At 37.7% G+C, this 12960-nt stretch overlaps 3 protein-coding genes across 5 annotated transcripts; all 3 read right to left on the reverse strand.

The window, feature by feature from the left end:
* On the reverse strand, nucleotides 1-1192 carry LOC130420401 (hemagglutinin/amebocyte aggregation factor-like). The gene is made up of 5 exons (XM_056747686.1): nucleotides 1123-1192; nucleotides 943-1021; nucleotides 648-836; nucleotides 421-573; nucleotides 1-229 (listed from the first exon to the last, which is right to left on the reverse strand). The coding sequence occupies exons 1-5, from the start codon at nucleotides 1175-1177 to the stop codon at nucleotides 184-186; spliced, it is 522 nt and encodes a 173-aa protein (XP_056603664.1). The 5' UTR covers nucleotides 1178-1192; the 3' UTR covers nucleotides 1-183.
* Nucleotides 1193-1852: 660 nt separating this feature from the next.
* mapk12b (mitogen-activated protein kinase 12b) lies at nucleotides 1853-5830 on the reverse strand. 3 transcript variants are annotated; one of them, XM_056747683.1, is made up of 12 exons: nucleotides 5420-5830; nucleotides 4532-4661; nucleotides 4357-4415; nucleotides 4146-4257; nucleotides 4026-4055; nucleotides 3704-3751; nucleotides 3476-3590; nucleotides 3230-3301; nucleotides 2919-2998; nucleotides 2723-2801; nucleotides 2463-2636; nucleotides 1853-2277 (listed from the first exon to the last, which is right to left on the reverse strand). In XM_056747683.1, exons 1-12 carry the CDS (start codon nucleotides 5536-5538, stop codon nucleotides 2201-2203), a joined length of 1095 nt encoding a protein of 364 aa, XP_056603661.1. In that variant the 5' UTR covers nucleotides 5539-5830; the 3' UTR covers nucleotides 1853-2200. The 3 variants fall into 3 exon arrangements, with proteins under 3 accessions (XP_056603661.1, XP_056603660.1, XP_056603662.1); XM_056747682.1 differs by having other exon boundaries at nucleotides 2463-2657; XM_056747684.1 differs by having other exon boundaries at nucleotides 2463-2657; nucleotides 4532-4656; nucleotides 5420-5543.
* An 88-nt stretch (nucleotides 5831-5918) lies between these two features.
* mapk11 (mitogen-activated protein kinase 11) lies at nucleotides 5919-12920 on the reverse strand. The gene is made up of 12 exons (XM_056747685.1): nucleotides 12684-12920; nucleotides 10098-10227; nucleotides 9961-10019; nucleotides 9699-9810; nucleotides 9544-9573; nucleotides 9348-9395; nucleotides 9099-9213; nucleotides 8918-8989; nucleotides 8578-8657; nucleotides 8325-8403; nucleotides 8073-8246; nucleotides 5919-7404 (listed from the first exon to the last, which is right to left on the reverse strand). The coding sequence occupies exons 1-12, from the start codon at nucleotides 12794-12796 to the stop codon at nucleotides 7331-7333; spliced, it is 1086 nt and encodes a 361-aa protein (XP_056603663.1). The 5' UTR covers nucleotides 12797-12920; the 3' UTR covers nucleotides 5919-7330.
* Between the last annotated feature and the right edge of the window lie 40 nt (nucleotides 12921-12960).

The raw sequence follows: 12960 nt of genomic DNA on the forward strand, positions 1-12960 counted from the left end.
TGATTTGAACAGTTATTTGTGCAGCATGTGTCTTCTAACGGCACTTGCACGATCTAAATGCAGAGCTATCAGTGTTTTCATAATGACATTGGTTTCATTATTTGCTTTAATTCTGTGTTTATTGTAGATTTAAAGAAGTATAAAGATTATAATTATAATTTTTAGTAGTAATCTGTGAGGATCTCAGCATTGCACCTGGGAACAGAACTTGTACATCCAGCGCCGATCTCTGTAAACAGAATAGGCATCATAATATTGACATATGAATTATTTTTGCATTTATTATGTTTTCACTGCCTGTGAAAAGCAAAACATCTAATTTACAGTCTTGTTGAAAACAAGAAAAATGCAGGGAAATCTGGTGTCATTAAATTCATAAAGAATAAGATGATGTTCATGTGCAGATATTGCGATACTCACTCAGATCTATTTTCATGGTAGCTTTCAGCGCCTACCAGGTAGTTATGGTTAGGTACGGTCCAATGGAAAGCCTCGTCGAACCAGTTCACATATGTAGTCCACTGACAGGCTGTATTACAGTAACCGTTGCTTCTACAGCAGTAAAACTTCCACCTTTGTGAAAACATGGTATTGGGATCAGCTCGAGTGAATTGAAGTTTGATTTTAGAGCAGATGTATAAGCTCAACGCCTGTCCTCTTGTCTGTTGCTATGGTAGCTATTCATTCCCGAAACGACGTAGTTTGATGGACACTCATAGTTGAGTTTCTGGTCAAAGTCGTTTACGTAAGGTGTCCAGAAACATTCTGTGCCGGCATCAAAAGTGTGCTTGCAGCCAAATTCCCACATTCTGTCCTCTTGACGGTTAGCATGTTGGCTTGATGAAATATAAAAAAAAATGGTCAGTTGGTTCTTAGACTTTTATAATCCATAATGTTTTAATAATTAAACAACAAGCCATAAAATTTAATCTCTTGATTTACCTTTTGATGTATGAAATGGACCCTCCTGCAGGGCAGGCAAAATTTAACTCCTGATCATAGCCATTTTCCCAGCGTAGCTCTGTGGAATTTGTTGTAGAAAATATTAAAATTCTTTTTTTTAGCAGACATTCCCACAATGCGGCGAAAAACTTTATTTCACATTGCAAGCATAGAAGTTACCTTGTCCATTGACCAACAGTCCAGCATAAAGCAGAAAGAGAGTAGCTTTTCTCATGTTGTAGTCGTGTATTCAGAAGCTCATAAAACATTTGATATGAAAAATGTGCAGCTTATAAAGATCCCCGAAACCCAAGGTCATATGCAAAAAGTTGTGGGGTCTGATTTTGTTTGAACAGGTGGGGCTGATTATTTCAAGGTGATGCACTGGTTCGTTTATTTTGTATTATGTGTTAATGCAGTACATGAACTAACAAAAAACCATTGATTTTACAACATTTATTAATCTTTGGGAATCTTAGTTAATACAAATCCCACTGTTCATTGATTACTCACATTAGTTCATTTTGAAAATTGATTTTTAAATTGCATTATTAAATTTAATATTTTCAGTTTTATGCTGCAGAAATATCATTCAATATTACTCTGATGAATAATATGTTTATTGTAAAGTGTTACTTTTAAATTACTATGTTTCTTATGGTTTTAAAGCATTTTTGTCATTTGTCATTGGGCAGAGTTAAGCAGGTGACATGCCTGGCAGGAGGCTATGATTCTTCGTTAATTTTTCACCTGATAGTGAAGGGAATTTTGTTTTGTACAGCTGTCAACATCTATGTCTATTTGTACTTGGCCATGTGTTGGCACTCCTGGTGATGTTTGTAAAGAACCTTTGCTTAAATACAATGGTCGTAGTAGCTAAATAGAAAAAAAAGACATTAAACAATAAAAAAACATGAGACTCTCATTATATGTTTTAATTAATACAAAATGTGCTAGACATTATTTACAATCTATTGCATAAATGAACTGCATAGTAAATAAAACAATAATACCGACACACCTAAAACATCACAGTATATTGTGCACAGTACAGTGGCCTCTTTGTTTGATAGGTAAAACATTTGCCTATTTAAATCTCTTAAGATTAATTTGACTTTGTAACTATCGTTACTGAGCAACATTGTATCAAAAAGTCTTAAAGCTCTTGTTCTTTCCTTTCATTTCTGTTCTCTTTCTCTCACACACATGCCCAGATAGTGCTGCATTATTTAGCTCTCAGTCTTGTATGTGTGTCCACTCAAACACATGTTTCTTTGGAGTCTCTGATCTCTGTGATGGGTGGTTGAAACGACAGGATTTCTGTAAACGTGTGACCTGCACAGGAGAAACAGAGATCACAGAATGTTTAAGCTGCCAGTGCGGAACATCAACTGTGACTAACAGGGGGTATAGATTTGCCTTTTAAGCGCCCCCTTGTGGAAGAAAACTAAGTATTGTTGGAAAGCATTATTAGCTAGAAAATGTTGTGGTTGAAACCCCTCCCATGACCCCTTGCATACGTTTCCATTGGTCCAAGGGCAGCTCCATGTTATCCATGGAGTGGTCGTATGGCAACGCCTCCGTCTCTTCCTCGGGTTCTCTGAACTCGGTGAACAGGGGGAGCTCAAGAGCTTCTGCTGCACTGACACGTTTTTCTGGATCTAGAACCAGCATTCGATCTAGAGCACCCACCGCTGACAAGACACAAAACATTTCTGAACACTTTTGATGAGATTACCGTTCTTCTGTTATAATATAGCAAATAAGAGAAACGGCTTACCTTCTGAGCTAGCTTTAAAGAAAATTGTGTTCAAGTCTTTCTTTGGTACTTTAGGTAAACCTCTAATGTAGTTTTTGGCCTGGGTTAACAGATGAAGAAAAAGCATGCGCATTAATTGTACATGTATGCAGTTGTGTGCACATGTATGTGATGGATATGTCTTTCTGGGTCCTCTCGGTGTGTGTTATTCACTCACGTCTTGGCTTTGTAGTTTCATAATAAAATCCTGCGCTGGCGTGCCGGTAATTTTCATGATTTCTCTGAGCTGGTCCAGATCTTAAGTCTTGGTCAAGGATTTAGTGGAAAGAGTGGATAGAGTACAGAGCCTCTGCAGTTAAACTTTTGAAAAAGAAAGATAGCATAGTGCTTACGATGCCAAAGTTAGGGGTTAATTTCCTAGCGGGAATGTACGTATTGATAAAATGTATAGTTTGAATGCACTACATGTACGGATAAAAGCATCTGGCAAATGCAAATAGCAGAAACACTGTTGCTGAAAAAAGATACGGTCATTTCCTTTGAAAAGTGGCCTTCCCAGTAACATCTCTGCCATGATGCAGCCGACTGACCAGATGTCAACTAAAAAAGAAAAACATTGATTCATTTACATATCTATGAATTAATAAAAATGAAAATGAAAAAAAAATAAGTGTGATGTATCATCAGTGACATCTAGTGGTTCAGCCTCTAAATAACAACATCTGTATCCGTGTAGGAATGTGTCTTGAGTTTTTACACAAAAGTGTCTCTCACCTGTTTGTGAGTAGTGCATCCAGTTGAGGATAACCTCAGGTGCTCTGTACCAGCGAGTCACAACATAACCCGTCATTTCGGAATCTGCCTGTCGTGCAAGTCCAAAGTCAAGGATCTGCATCAAAGATATGGGAATTTTATATTATATATACATGTATGAGATATGTGAAACTTCAGGATGTATTGCAAAAAGGAGACACTCTTTAGAAACATTAAGGTATAAAATACCTTTAGCTCACAATCCTGGTTTACTGCCAAATTTCCCGGTTTTAGATCCTGGAGAAGGACAACCCAAATAGAGAATTACAATAAACACAAACGCTTCATATTAAAACATTTATAGAGTGATGAGAAGCAAACAGTTGATCTTTTTATTTTATATACTCAAAGACTTTGGAACGGTTTTAAGAGAAACATGCCTCAAATTCGCTGACATGTTGAAAGAACAGAAAAAAAAAGAGATGGACAGAGGATGATTGAATGTCGGGCTTGAATGAAGTGGTCACCCAACCCCCTCTGTGCATCTTATTAAACTCTAGAGGTCACATACCCTGTGAATGATCCCGGCTGAATGAATGTACTGTGGAGAGAGCAAAAGAGAGATTTATAGACACCACAAAGCTACAAACAAGTGCACAGGGCTTCACAAATCTCTGTGTCTGCGTCTAACCTTCAGTCCCCTCAATATTTGATAGACCAAAAACTGTATCCTGTCCTCTGACAGTCTCTCCATCTTCATCAGTTTTCCCAGATCCGTGCCCATATACGGCATCACAAGATAACTGAGACAAATTAAACAACATTAACAGCTGTTTCATTGCTTGGAATTTTTTTTTTCTAAAATTGAAATTTGCCTTAACATTGAGGGAAAATCTACTCACAAGTCCTGAAATCTGTCCAACAAGATTTCTGATGTAAAAACATCCAGTAGCCCAATAACCTGTGCAGCAGAAAGTTTGAAAATTGAAGTTAAATGTTAGAATGTGTGTTAATTTCGCAAAAGTGGCATTTTAGGAAAACCATTATAGAAGTAAAAGGTAGATGTTGTTCACAAACGTTCTCATGTTTCATATGTTTGAGGAGTCGCAGCTCTCTGTAAGCACGTTTGGCAAACAGTCTGGACTGAAATGGTCGATGGAGCTTCTTGATGGCCACACGCACTCCAGTCTTACGATCAATGGCTGAACTTTGAACATATTGAGAAGAGTAGGATGTCAATACTCAACACATTTTCCTAAAACACCATACACACTATCCTATTCAAAACCACTCCCCAGTAGTAAAGTATGTCAATGTCCAAAAGAAGAACATTACATGGTCATTTGTAAGAATTACATGAAGCATCTCCATGTTTTATGTATGACTCGAAGGACACCAAAATATGTCCAGATGAAGACAAGGTAGTCTGTAGAATAACCAAACATACGAAATATATTGCACATTTCTATAGTGCGTAATGCGCACTGAGCGAAACAGTTGTATTACTCTTCATTGAAACTCAAAAAAACTTGGTGGACATTGGAGTAGTCTTTTAAAACACAGACTGAAGACCAGTTGACTGTCTTTATTTCGTCAACTTCTGCTTGTTTAGCACAGACAATGACTCCAGCGGGAGGCTTTGTTATATGAGCCCTTGTCTTGCAATGGGAGAAACGCTTGCAAGAGAATTCGCCGTTGTTGAAATGGATAGGCCACGGGGATTTAATTTAGGAAGAAAGTATAACACACATGAGTGAAGAACTAAATATAATGATTTTTTGAGTTTTGTTGCGAAAGTCACTTTTTTCGCAAAATCCATTAGAAATATTCTCTTTTCTCAATAAAGCATTAGCAATTGCGTTTCTCTTAACCAAATACCCCTAACATAACGACAACGTTTGAGCCATTTGGACCCGTTTTCTTCAAATAGAAATGTAAACTTATAAATATTGAGAATGTATTTACCAAACCGTCCCGTATGCACCGGTTCCTATTTGGATGAGATCTCTGTGTCTCTCCGGTACGTCCCAAACGGTCCTGTTTATCTCCTGGCGACAAAATCCAGCCCTGATTCGAATAGACATTTTAAAAGTTTCAAAGAAAGTTTCAGTTTTTCTACGTGCTCATGATTTGATGGTATTTTGGTAAAAAAATACTCCGAGAGGTAGCGCAAGGCGAACCCAAGTTGGAGAGCTGCTGGCGCGTTTGGGGGCGTTTCAGAGTTTCCACAGTACGCACGGGAGACGCGCGCAGTTAAGATATTTAGCAAGACACACAACGTGTGCCTGAAATACAAACGTGTTGTTCAATCCAGTTTCATTTAATACCTAAAATTGAATAACTCTTTAAAGTATCATGAAACCCACATTTAACCAGTTGCGCAAATTCACATTATTACGCACACAGTAGTCCTTTTTTGTAAACATTGGACACTCTCTCTAGTTTAAAATAACACAGACACGGGTTGGAGGAAAGGTGTTTACATTTTATTAAGAAAGTAGAGGATGAGGGGATGTGGCTTCATGCTGTTGAGACAGACAAGTCACAAACAAAGGGAGAAAGATCCGCCCAGTCCTGTTGAAGTTGTTTTTTTGTAAAAAGTCATGCAGGATAGAGATACACAGTAACACGGATTGCAAAGTGCTAAGGCCATATAGGCAGAACTTCACCACATTTGTATGACATTTAAAAATATGTTTGTTTGCTTGGTTAAATACAACATTATAGAAGTCTTTTTTTCAATGGTGTAATTTTTTTCTGGATTGTATGCTATAGGAATGTATTAATGAAGGCAGGCAAGTCAGTTTCTGTCATTTACATATACTGTAAAGGGTAGAAACCACACCAATTTGACTTCAAAGTTGCATTAGTCCTTTAGGATGTTTCAACACGTACCATTAACACATATTGTGAAAGAAACCTAACTTCACCTCCTGAATCGCAGTTTCCTCACTGAAACAAGTTAATTCTGTAAACATCTACTGTTATTCCTCAAATCCTTTTCAAGTATTGTATAAAACACATTACATTACAGGACAGAAGAGGACATTCTATAGTAGGACTTTTTTGCATTGTGTCATTAGTTTTACAACAACTAAGCACATTTTTAACGCAGTACATGGTTTATGCTGTATAGGATTTCAAAGTATTTCTCCCTGATGTAATGCAGCATAAACACTTTACACAAGCAGTCAAAGTTTTAATATTCCATTATAAGATGGTTTTAGGGTGATGGGGGGGTTAGTACTGGATTTTGCTGTGTGCTCAGGAACATTTTTAAAACATCCGTTCCTATAATCAGCGGAAGATCATCTTAATGTAATACAATCTTAAAGTAATACAATCAAAACCATATTTGAGGTATGCAAAATTCAACCTTAGCCTTACCGATGTAAAATGGGTCAATGCAGAATGTGTAATTCTCTACATTTTATGCAGAGACATTAATCACTCCTTTCAACAATGTAAACATATTTTCTCTCTCATGGCCGTCTTCTCTTCTGCATGCCTTGTTTGTTTTGGTCTTATATGAAGGACACAATACCCTGCTTTACCTGACACCAACCTCTCATCCGATATAAAAAAGATGCAAAACACACGATTTACACGCATACACACACGCACACAGCATGCACCTCAATAATATGAATACATTGTGTCATTGTTAGAACAATACCACTCGTCATTTGCTCATAGTTAAATGTGTGTACAAACCCACACACATATAGCCTACAGGAAGGGCATCATGCCTTGGAAATACTTTTAAATTGTCTTATGGAAGCAGTCTGTTCTACCAATCCAAGTCCTGTGTCAGAGTGATTGACAGATAGTAAAGGGCCGGTGACGGTCTTCCTGGATTGTATTCACACTTGCATATTACTGTTCAACCTGAAGTGTTTCCGGTTTATTGGACAGGGCTTTGAAATTGTTTACTTCCTCATGCACCAGCTCTGTAGAAAGAGAGATCTTTTTATTGCATATCTTAAAACAACACATCACGGTCCCTATATTATTTTGGGTATTGGGTTGATTCATCAATATATGATATAACTAGAGATCATGTTTGCATTGATTTTTTGAATCAAATAAAAGCTTAAGTGTGGAGTTGGTTCATCAGATTGTGAGCAGTGTTGGATAAGTTACTCTGAAAAAGTAATTAATTACTAGTTACTAATTACATATTCAGAAGAGTAATTCGATTACTTTACAAATTACTCTCTCCCAAAAGTATATAATTACTTATTACTAATTACTTTCTATATCTTTCAACCTTGATTAGTTAGGTGATTCAAAGGTACAAAACTACTCTTGATTCATTCAAATAAATAATATAAAACAGCATTAAGTTCTTTTAATACTGACTTAAGTATTACAAATGTGAGAAAGATACATTAATGCTTGCATTTTAAAGTTAGACTTTGAATTTTAATGTCAATTCCAGTATTACATTACACACTATTTGGTTCAATTACATCTGAAGTAACTGTAATTAAATAACAGAAAGAACTGAAAAGTAATTACATTAAAGTAACTATGTACTATGCAACTAGTTACACCCATCACTGATTGTGAGACAACTTGTAGTGTTATGGCAGCATATGGCATGAGCATCTCTCACCCTTCCATTCCTCCAGCGTTCGGTCTTTGCTCTCAGGGGTCTGATCATACGGAGGGGCTTCCGGTTCATCGTCGGGATCATGGTATTGAGAAAAGTACGAATGGCACAGAGCTTCACTGGCAGAGATTCTCCCATCACAATCCAATACTAACATTTTCTTCAATAAGTCAACCGCTGGAGTTAAAGAGATAGAATGTAGCATTGTAACGCAATTTAAAGTGAGTCCATCTTAAAATACTGTGTTACTCTCACCTAATGGATTTGCCCCCCTGAATATCTTTTCCAGGTCCTGCTGGGGCATGTATGGAAGGGACTGGATGTACTTCTGAGCCTGGACATAGAAAATCATTTCATTTTAGGCCATATAATTAAAACGTCTGTCTCAAATATGATTTTATTCATTTAGTTATTAGTATCTATAACTCCGTCCATTCCAAAGATGAATCCGTTAGTTAAGATTTATAACTGAAACTATTATTAGACCATTTGGCTGACGTCATCTCACATGTTCAGAGGATATTTTCTTCAGGACTTCGGCGGTGGGAGTGCCTACCACCTCCATAATTCTCTTCAGCTGATCTATATCTGCATTCATTGTGTTAAAGATAGAAAACAAAAACAGCTTAACCAAAAACAAATGTTTTTTTTAGGAACTTGTGTAGATTGACTGAACCTTTATCCAGGCTCGGTCCGACCGTGAGATACCCTGCCTCTGTTTGCAGTCATCCTCCATAATTACATTTTGAACCACTTAGGCCGTGCTTTCCTCACATGCCTCACAGGAAGTAAGAGTCACTCAAAAACAGCACTAAGAGGAGGTCTGAGTGCCTTTGAATCAAGGATACAGTCGTTGCCCGGAAACAAAACTTTGCCCTTCAGAAGTTCACCCATGATGCATCCGACCGACCAGATGTCCACTGTCAAATGATTAAATTGCAAAGTGAATATACGCTTGAGGATATTTATTTGTACATCTCAAACAATATAAATATTTGTAAGTTTTCTTTTTTTTCTTTTAAGTTTTACCTGTCTGGTTGTAGTGCATCCAGTTAAGCATTATTTCAGGTGCTCTGTACCAGCGAGTGGCCACATAGCCGGTCATCTCATCATCCGTCTGCCTTGCTAAACCAAAATCCAGGATCTGACAACAGATCAAAATAATTTCTGTGAAAAAATATCTAGAGAGTTTGTGATTATAGACTCTATTTGATCTCCATTGAATCATATTACAGTAGTGCAAACATGCAAAGTCATTAAAACGCTCCTTTTTCCTACCCTGAGTTCACAATCTTCATTCACTGCTACATTGCTCGGCTTTAAGTCCTGAAACATAAATGTCCTTTAATAATTAAAATGATTATGAACAATAAGACAAAACCTGAAAGGATGATACCACTTTAGCCAAAAGAAACCATCATTACTGTTTATTCTGATGTAAATACGTATAAAAATGAAAAGGTCTAGCACTTACTCTGTGGATAAGTCCAGCTGAATGAATGTACTGTTTGTGAGAGAAGAAACTGAGCTGTTAGATGCGAGGCGGAAATAAAGAGACTTGGGTAGCACAACAGAGATCTGATTCGATCCCTGTATGAAACAAACAAAAGCAACATGTCATGTACTCGCCTTAAGGCCCCGGAGAAGCTGATAGATGAGGAATTGTACATGTTCGTCTGAAAGTCTTTGAAACTTGACTATGTTGTTGAGATCCGCTCCCATCAGATTGGTGACAAGGTAGCTGAGGACAGAGAGGCGGTTTTGTTTTAGGAAAGTACACAAGGGTTTACGTCTGTCTATCAAACTTCCATTAGCCATCTGATTTTGCAATGATAAAGGGTCTTTAGTTGTCTCTTAAATGTAGATATGTTGATAAAGGTGAGACACTCACACCTCATGAAAGTCTTCTAGAGAAGCTGCTGGGGTGAAAACGTCCAGGAGTCCAATCACCTAAATGAAAGTAACATTATAGATTTTGAATATGAGGCGAACGAGCAGGTCTTGTGTATGTGCATCTGTGGGACTCACGTTCTCGTGCTTCATGTGTTTGAGAAGTCTCAGTTCTCTGTACGTTCTTCTGCTGTGGATGAGGGACTGGAACGGTCGAGAGAGCTTCTTAACAGCCACTTTCTGGCGGAGGCGCACGTCATACGCCGAGCTAATGAAAGAAAAGCGTTATGTTGGATCATGTTTAGTTTATCTGAAGTTCGACCTCTCATTTTATGTGGCCTCACAAGCTCAGTCATATCCTATATTTCACACACACACACACACACACATATATATATATATATATATATATTATTTAAACTTTTAGTATGGCTACACAAAAAAGGTCTCAGAGCAGAGCTCCCATCCCCCATTTGGGACCTTCTTGTTCCCCGATTCAGCCCTTCACACCCTGGGTCTTCCCAGCCCCCAAACAAGCTCTGCCGTAAAGAAGTCAAATAATCACACAAAAGAAAGGGGCTTTACATGAACAATACAAATTCACAGCTCATTTGAGTAATAAAGTGTGTGTGGGTGTGTGAGAGATTCTCGGGCGGGGGTGACTAAGAATAAAATGACATTAAAGACACTAAAAGTCTTTGAATGAGAATTGCACACCTTTCTCGTTTTGTTTAGTTTATTTCTGAATTCTCAATCTTAATTTAAATGAAGATTAGGATCTCAATTATGTTGGTTTTAATTAAGCCTCATGTCATTTTAAATGGAAGTTTCGCATTGTGGTAGTAAAACCTTGTTGCATTTAAGGTTTTACAAAAGCGACAGCAAATTTGAGTGGATTTCAGCGAATAACTTGGACATTTAATTTTAAAAGCAGTAGATAGTTTAGACGGCATCTATTCAAATACATAACAAAAGCTTAATATCACGTCTCTTGTAGGATTGTATTCACTGAAATGTCTCTAAAAACACATAGGTTGTCAAAATTAAACAAACCAACTCAACATGGGATCAAATCAGCAACAATTAAATCCTTTGTGAAATTCTGTTTTCAATGTTGTGCATCTTTTCATGTGGCTAATGAAGTAATTAGGTCTCAGGTGGTCTCGGTGTGATGTGGGCCATATGTCTCCCTGAGAGTGAAATGAGCTGCATCGCATCCTTTTTCAGGAATGGCAATCTGCCAAACTAAGCAAAAGTTAACAGAAAAATGGTAATGATTTATCACATTCATATTTGGTTTACTATACACTACGTGACATGCTGATGCTGCAATTTCCTGACAGGTAATTTCTTCAGAGGGATCACATGAGGCAGACTTTTGAGCAACTAGGTAATTAAATCTGTTATTGCTTACACAACAATTGACGAAACTTTGTGAACGTTTGAGGAAGGGGAAGAGAAACTTATTAAAATGATAAAATGACCCGGATTAATGAGCAAACTATCAGTAGCTGATTATTTTGTGTCAAACAATGATGTCACAACTAAGTTGAATATTAAGAAATATAAAAAAATATATATATTGACATATTTAGAACCTGAAGATGCTCAGGCCAAGAGAGAAGCTGTGTTACTATGGCAACCATTTCAGTCACAGCGTGAGGGGGGCTGGATGGCTCTAATGCCGAGATGCTATAGTGTGCATTGCCATGCAAATCTTTGTTTCAGCATGACATGTAAAACCGTGGCAGGAAGATAAAGCTAGACTCATTCCCGTACAGATGGATCAGATCAGATTGCCGATGGGGGTGTGGCACTACTAAAAGTGGAAACAGTCTTACTTTAAGATCAGAACTGAATAGTTCTAGCATGATGGCGGATACAGGAATATTATTCTACCAGATGGGTATGTTTATCCATTATGTTTATACAGCATTACAAAGACTCTTGCACAATCTGAGGCCTTTTTGTATAGAAAAGACGGCAGCTGATTTCAACATTTTTAATGTTGTGAAAGACTTCCTTTGTCTTTTAGATGGACTGTCAGCAACATAAATACCCACTTGAGCACAGCAAAGGGTGATTTTGTCCTCATCTACACTACAGTCAGGCAACTTGACTTGAGACATCATGATTTTTACATCAATGATTGACACATCTCATCATTGCCAATAAACGAAACAAAAATTGGTCTGTAGTACAATAAAGACCACACAAACTATAACAGATGCTAACAATATTATGTTTAATACATTAAAGACTATTAATCATGCAATTTTATAGTGTTGTTTTAATTTAATAACAAATTTCCGGACAGATGTTTATTAGCAACGTTGGTGAAGATGGCTGTTTATTTGTTTACTTTTTATCCAAAATATCCGGATGTTGTTTTGTTATGGAATATTCTCGCCTCACCCTCTTTTACTCTTTGACTTTAAATTACAAATCCTACTACGACGAAGCGTAAGCTATTGAATATTAATTTGTTCACACACACGTTGCCTAGTTACCTTCCTGAAACCTCAGGCAGCGTCATCTAAGAAATATTCATAAGCCACGCCCACAACAGTGCATGATTCGCTAGCATCTGCCGTTCACTTCCGCGTTGTCCTTTACGCCAGCAAGCACTGTTTACGGACAAACGTCTCGTTGCGTCATTAATATGCAAGAGTCAAGCCTTCGTCATAGTAGTATTTGTAATTTCGCCTGCTGAGTTGGACTCACCATACTGAGCCGTAAGCTCCCGATCCAACCGGTGTGAGATTCTGGTATCGTTCGGGCACCTCCCAGACTGTCTTGTTCAGCTCTTGCCGGTAGAATCCCGGTCTTGTAGACATATTTTCCCTTAAAAGACGTTCTTTAATAGAAGAAACGACAATTTTTAACGCATACGCCGAAGGGATAGTCCAGTGTGTAGAGTCAGTCGGCTTTGGTGCCTCTTCTTCTATTTGCCAGAGAAGGGAGGAACCGTCTATGATTCGTGTGCGTGTGAGAGTGATGG

Source organism: Triplophysa dalaica, chromosome 5 (assembly GCF_015846415.1).
Source record: "Triplophysa dalaica isolate WHDGS20190420 chromosome 5, ASM1584641v1, whole genome shotgun sequence".
Taxonomy (NCBI): Eukaryota; Metazoa; Chordata; class Actinopteri; order Cypriniformes; family Nemacheilidae; genus Triplophysa; species Triplophysa dalaica.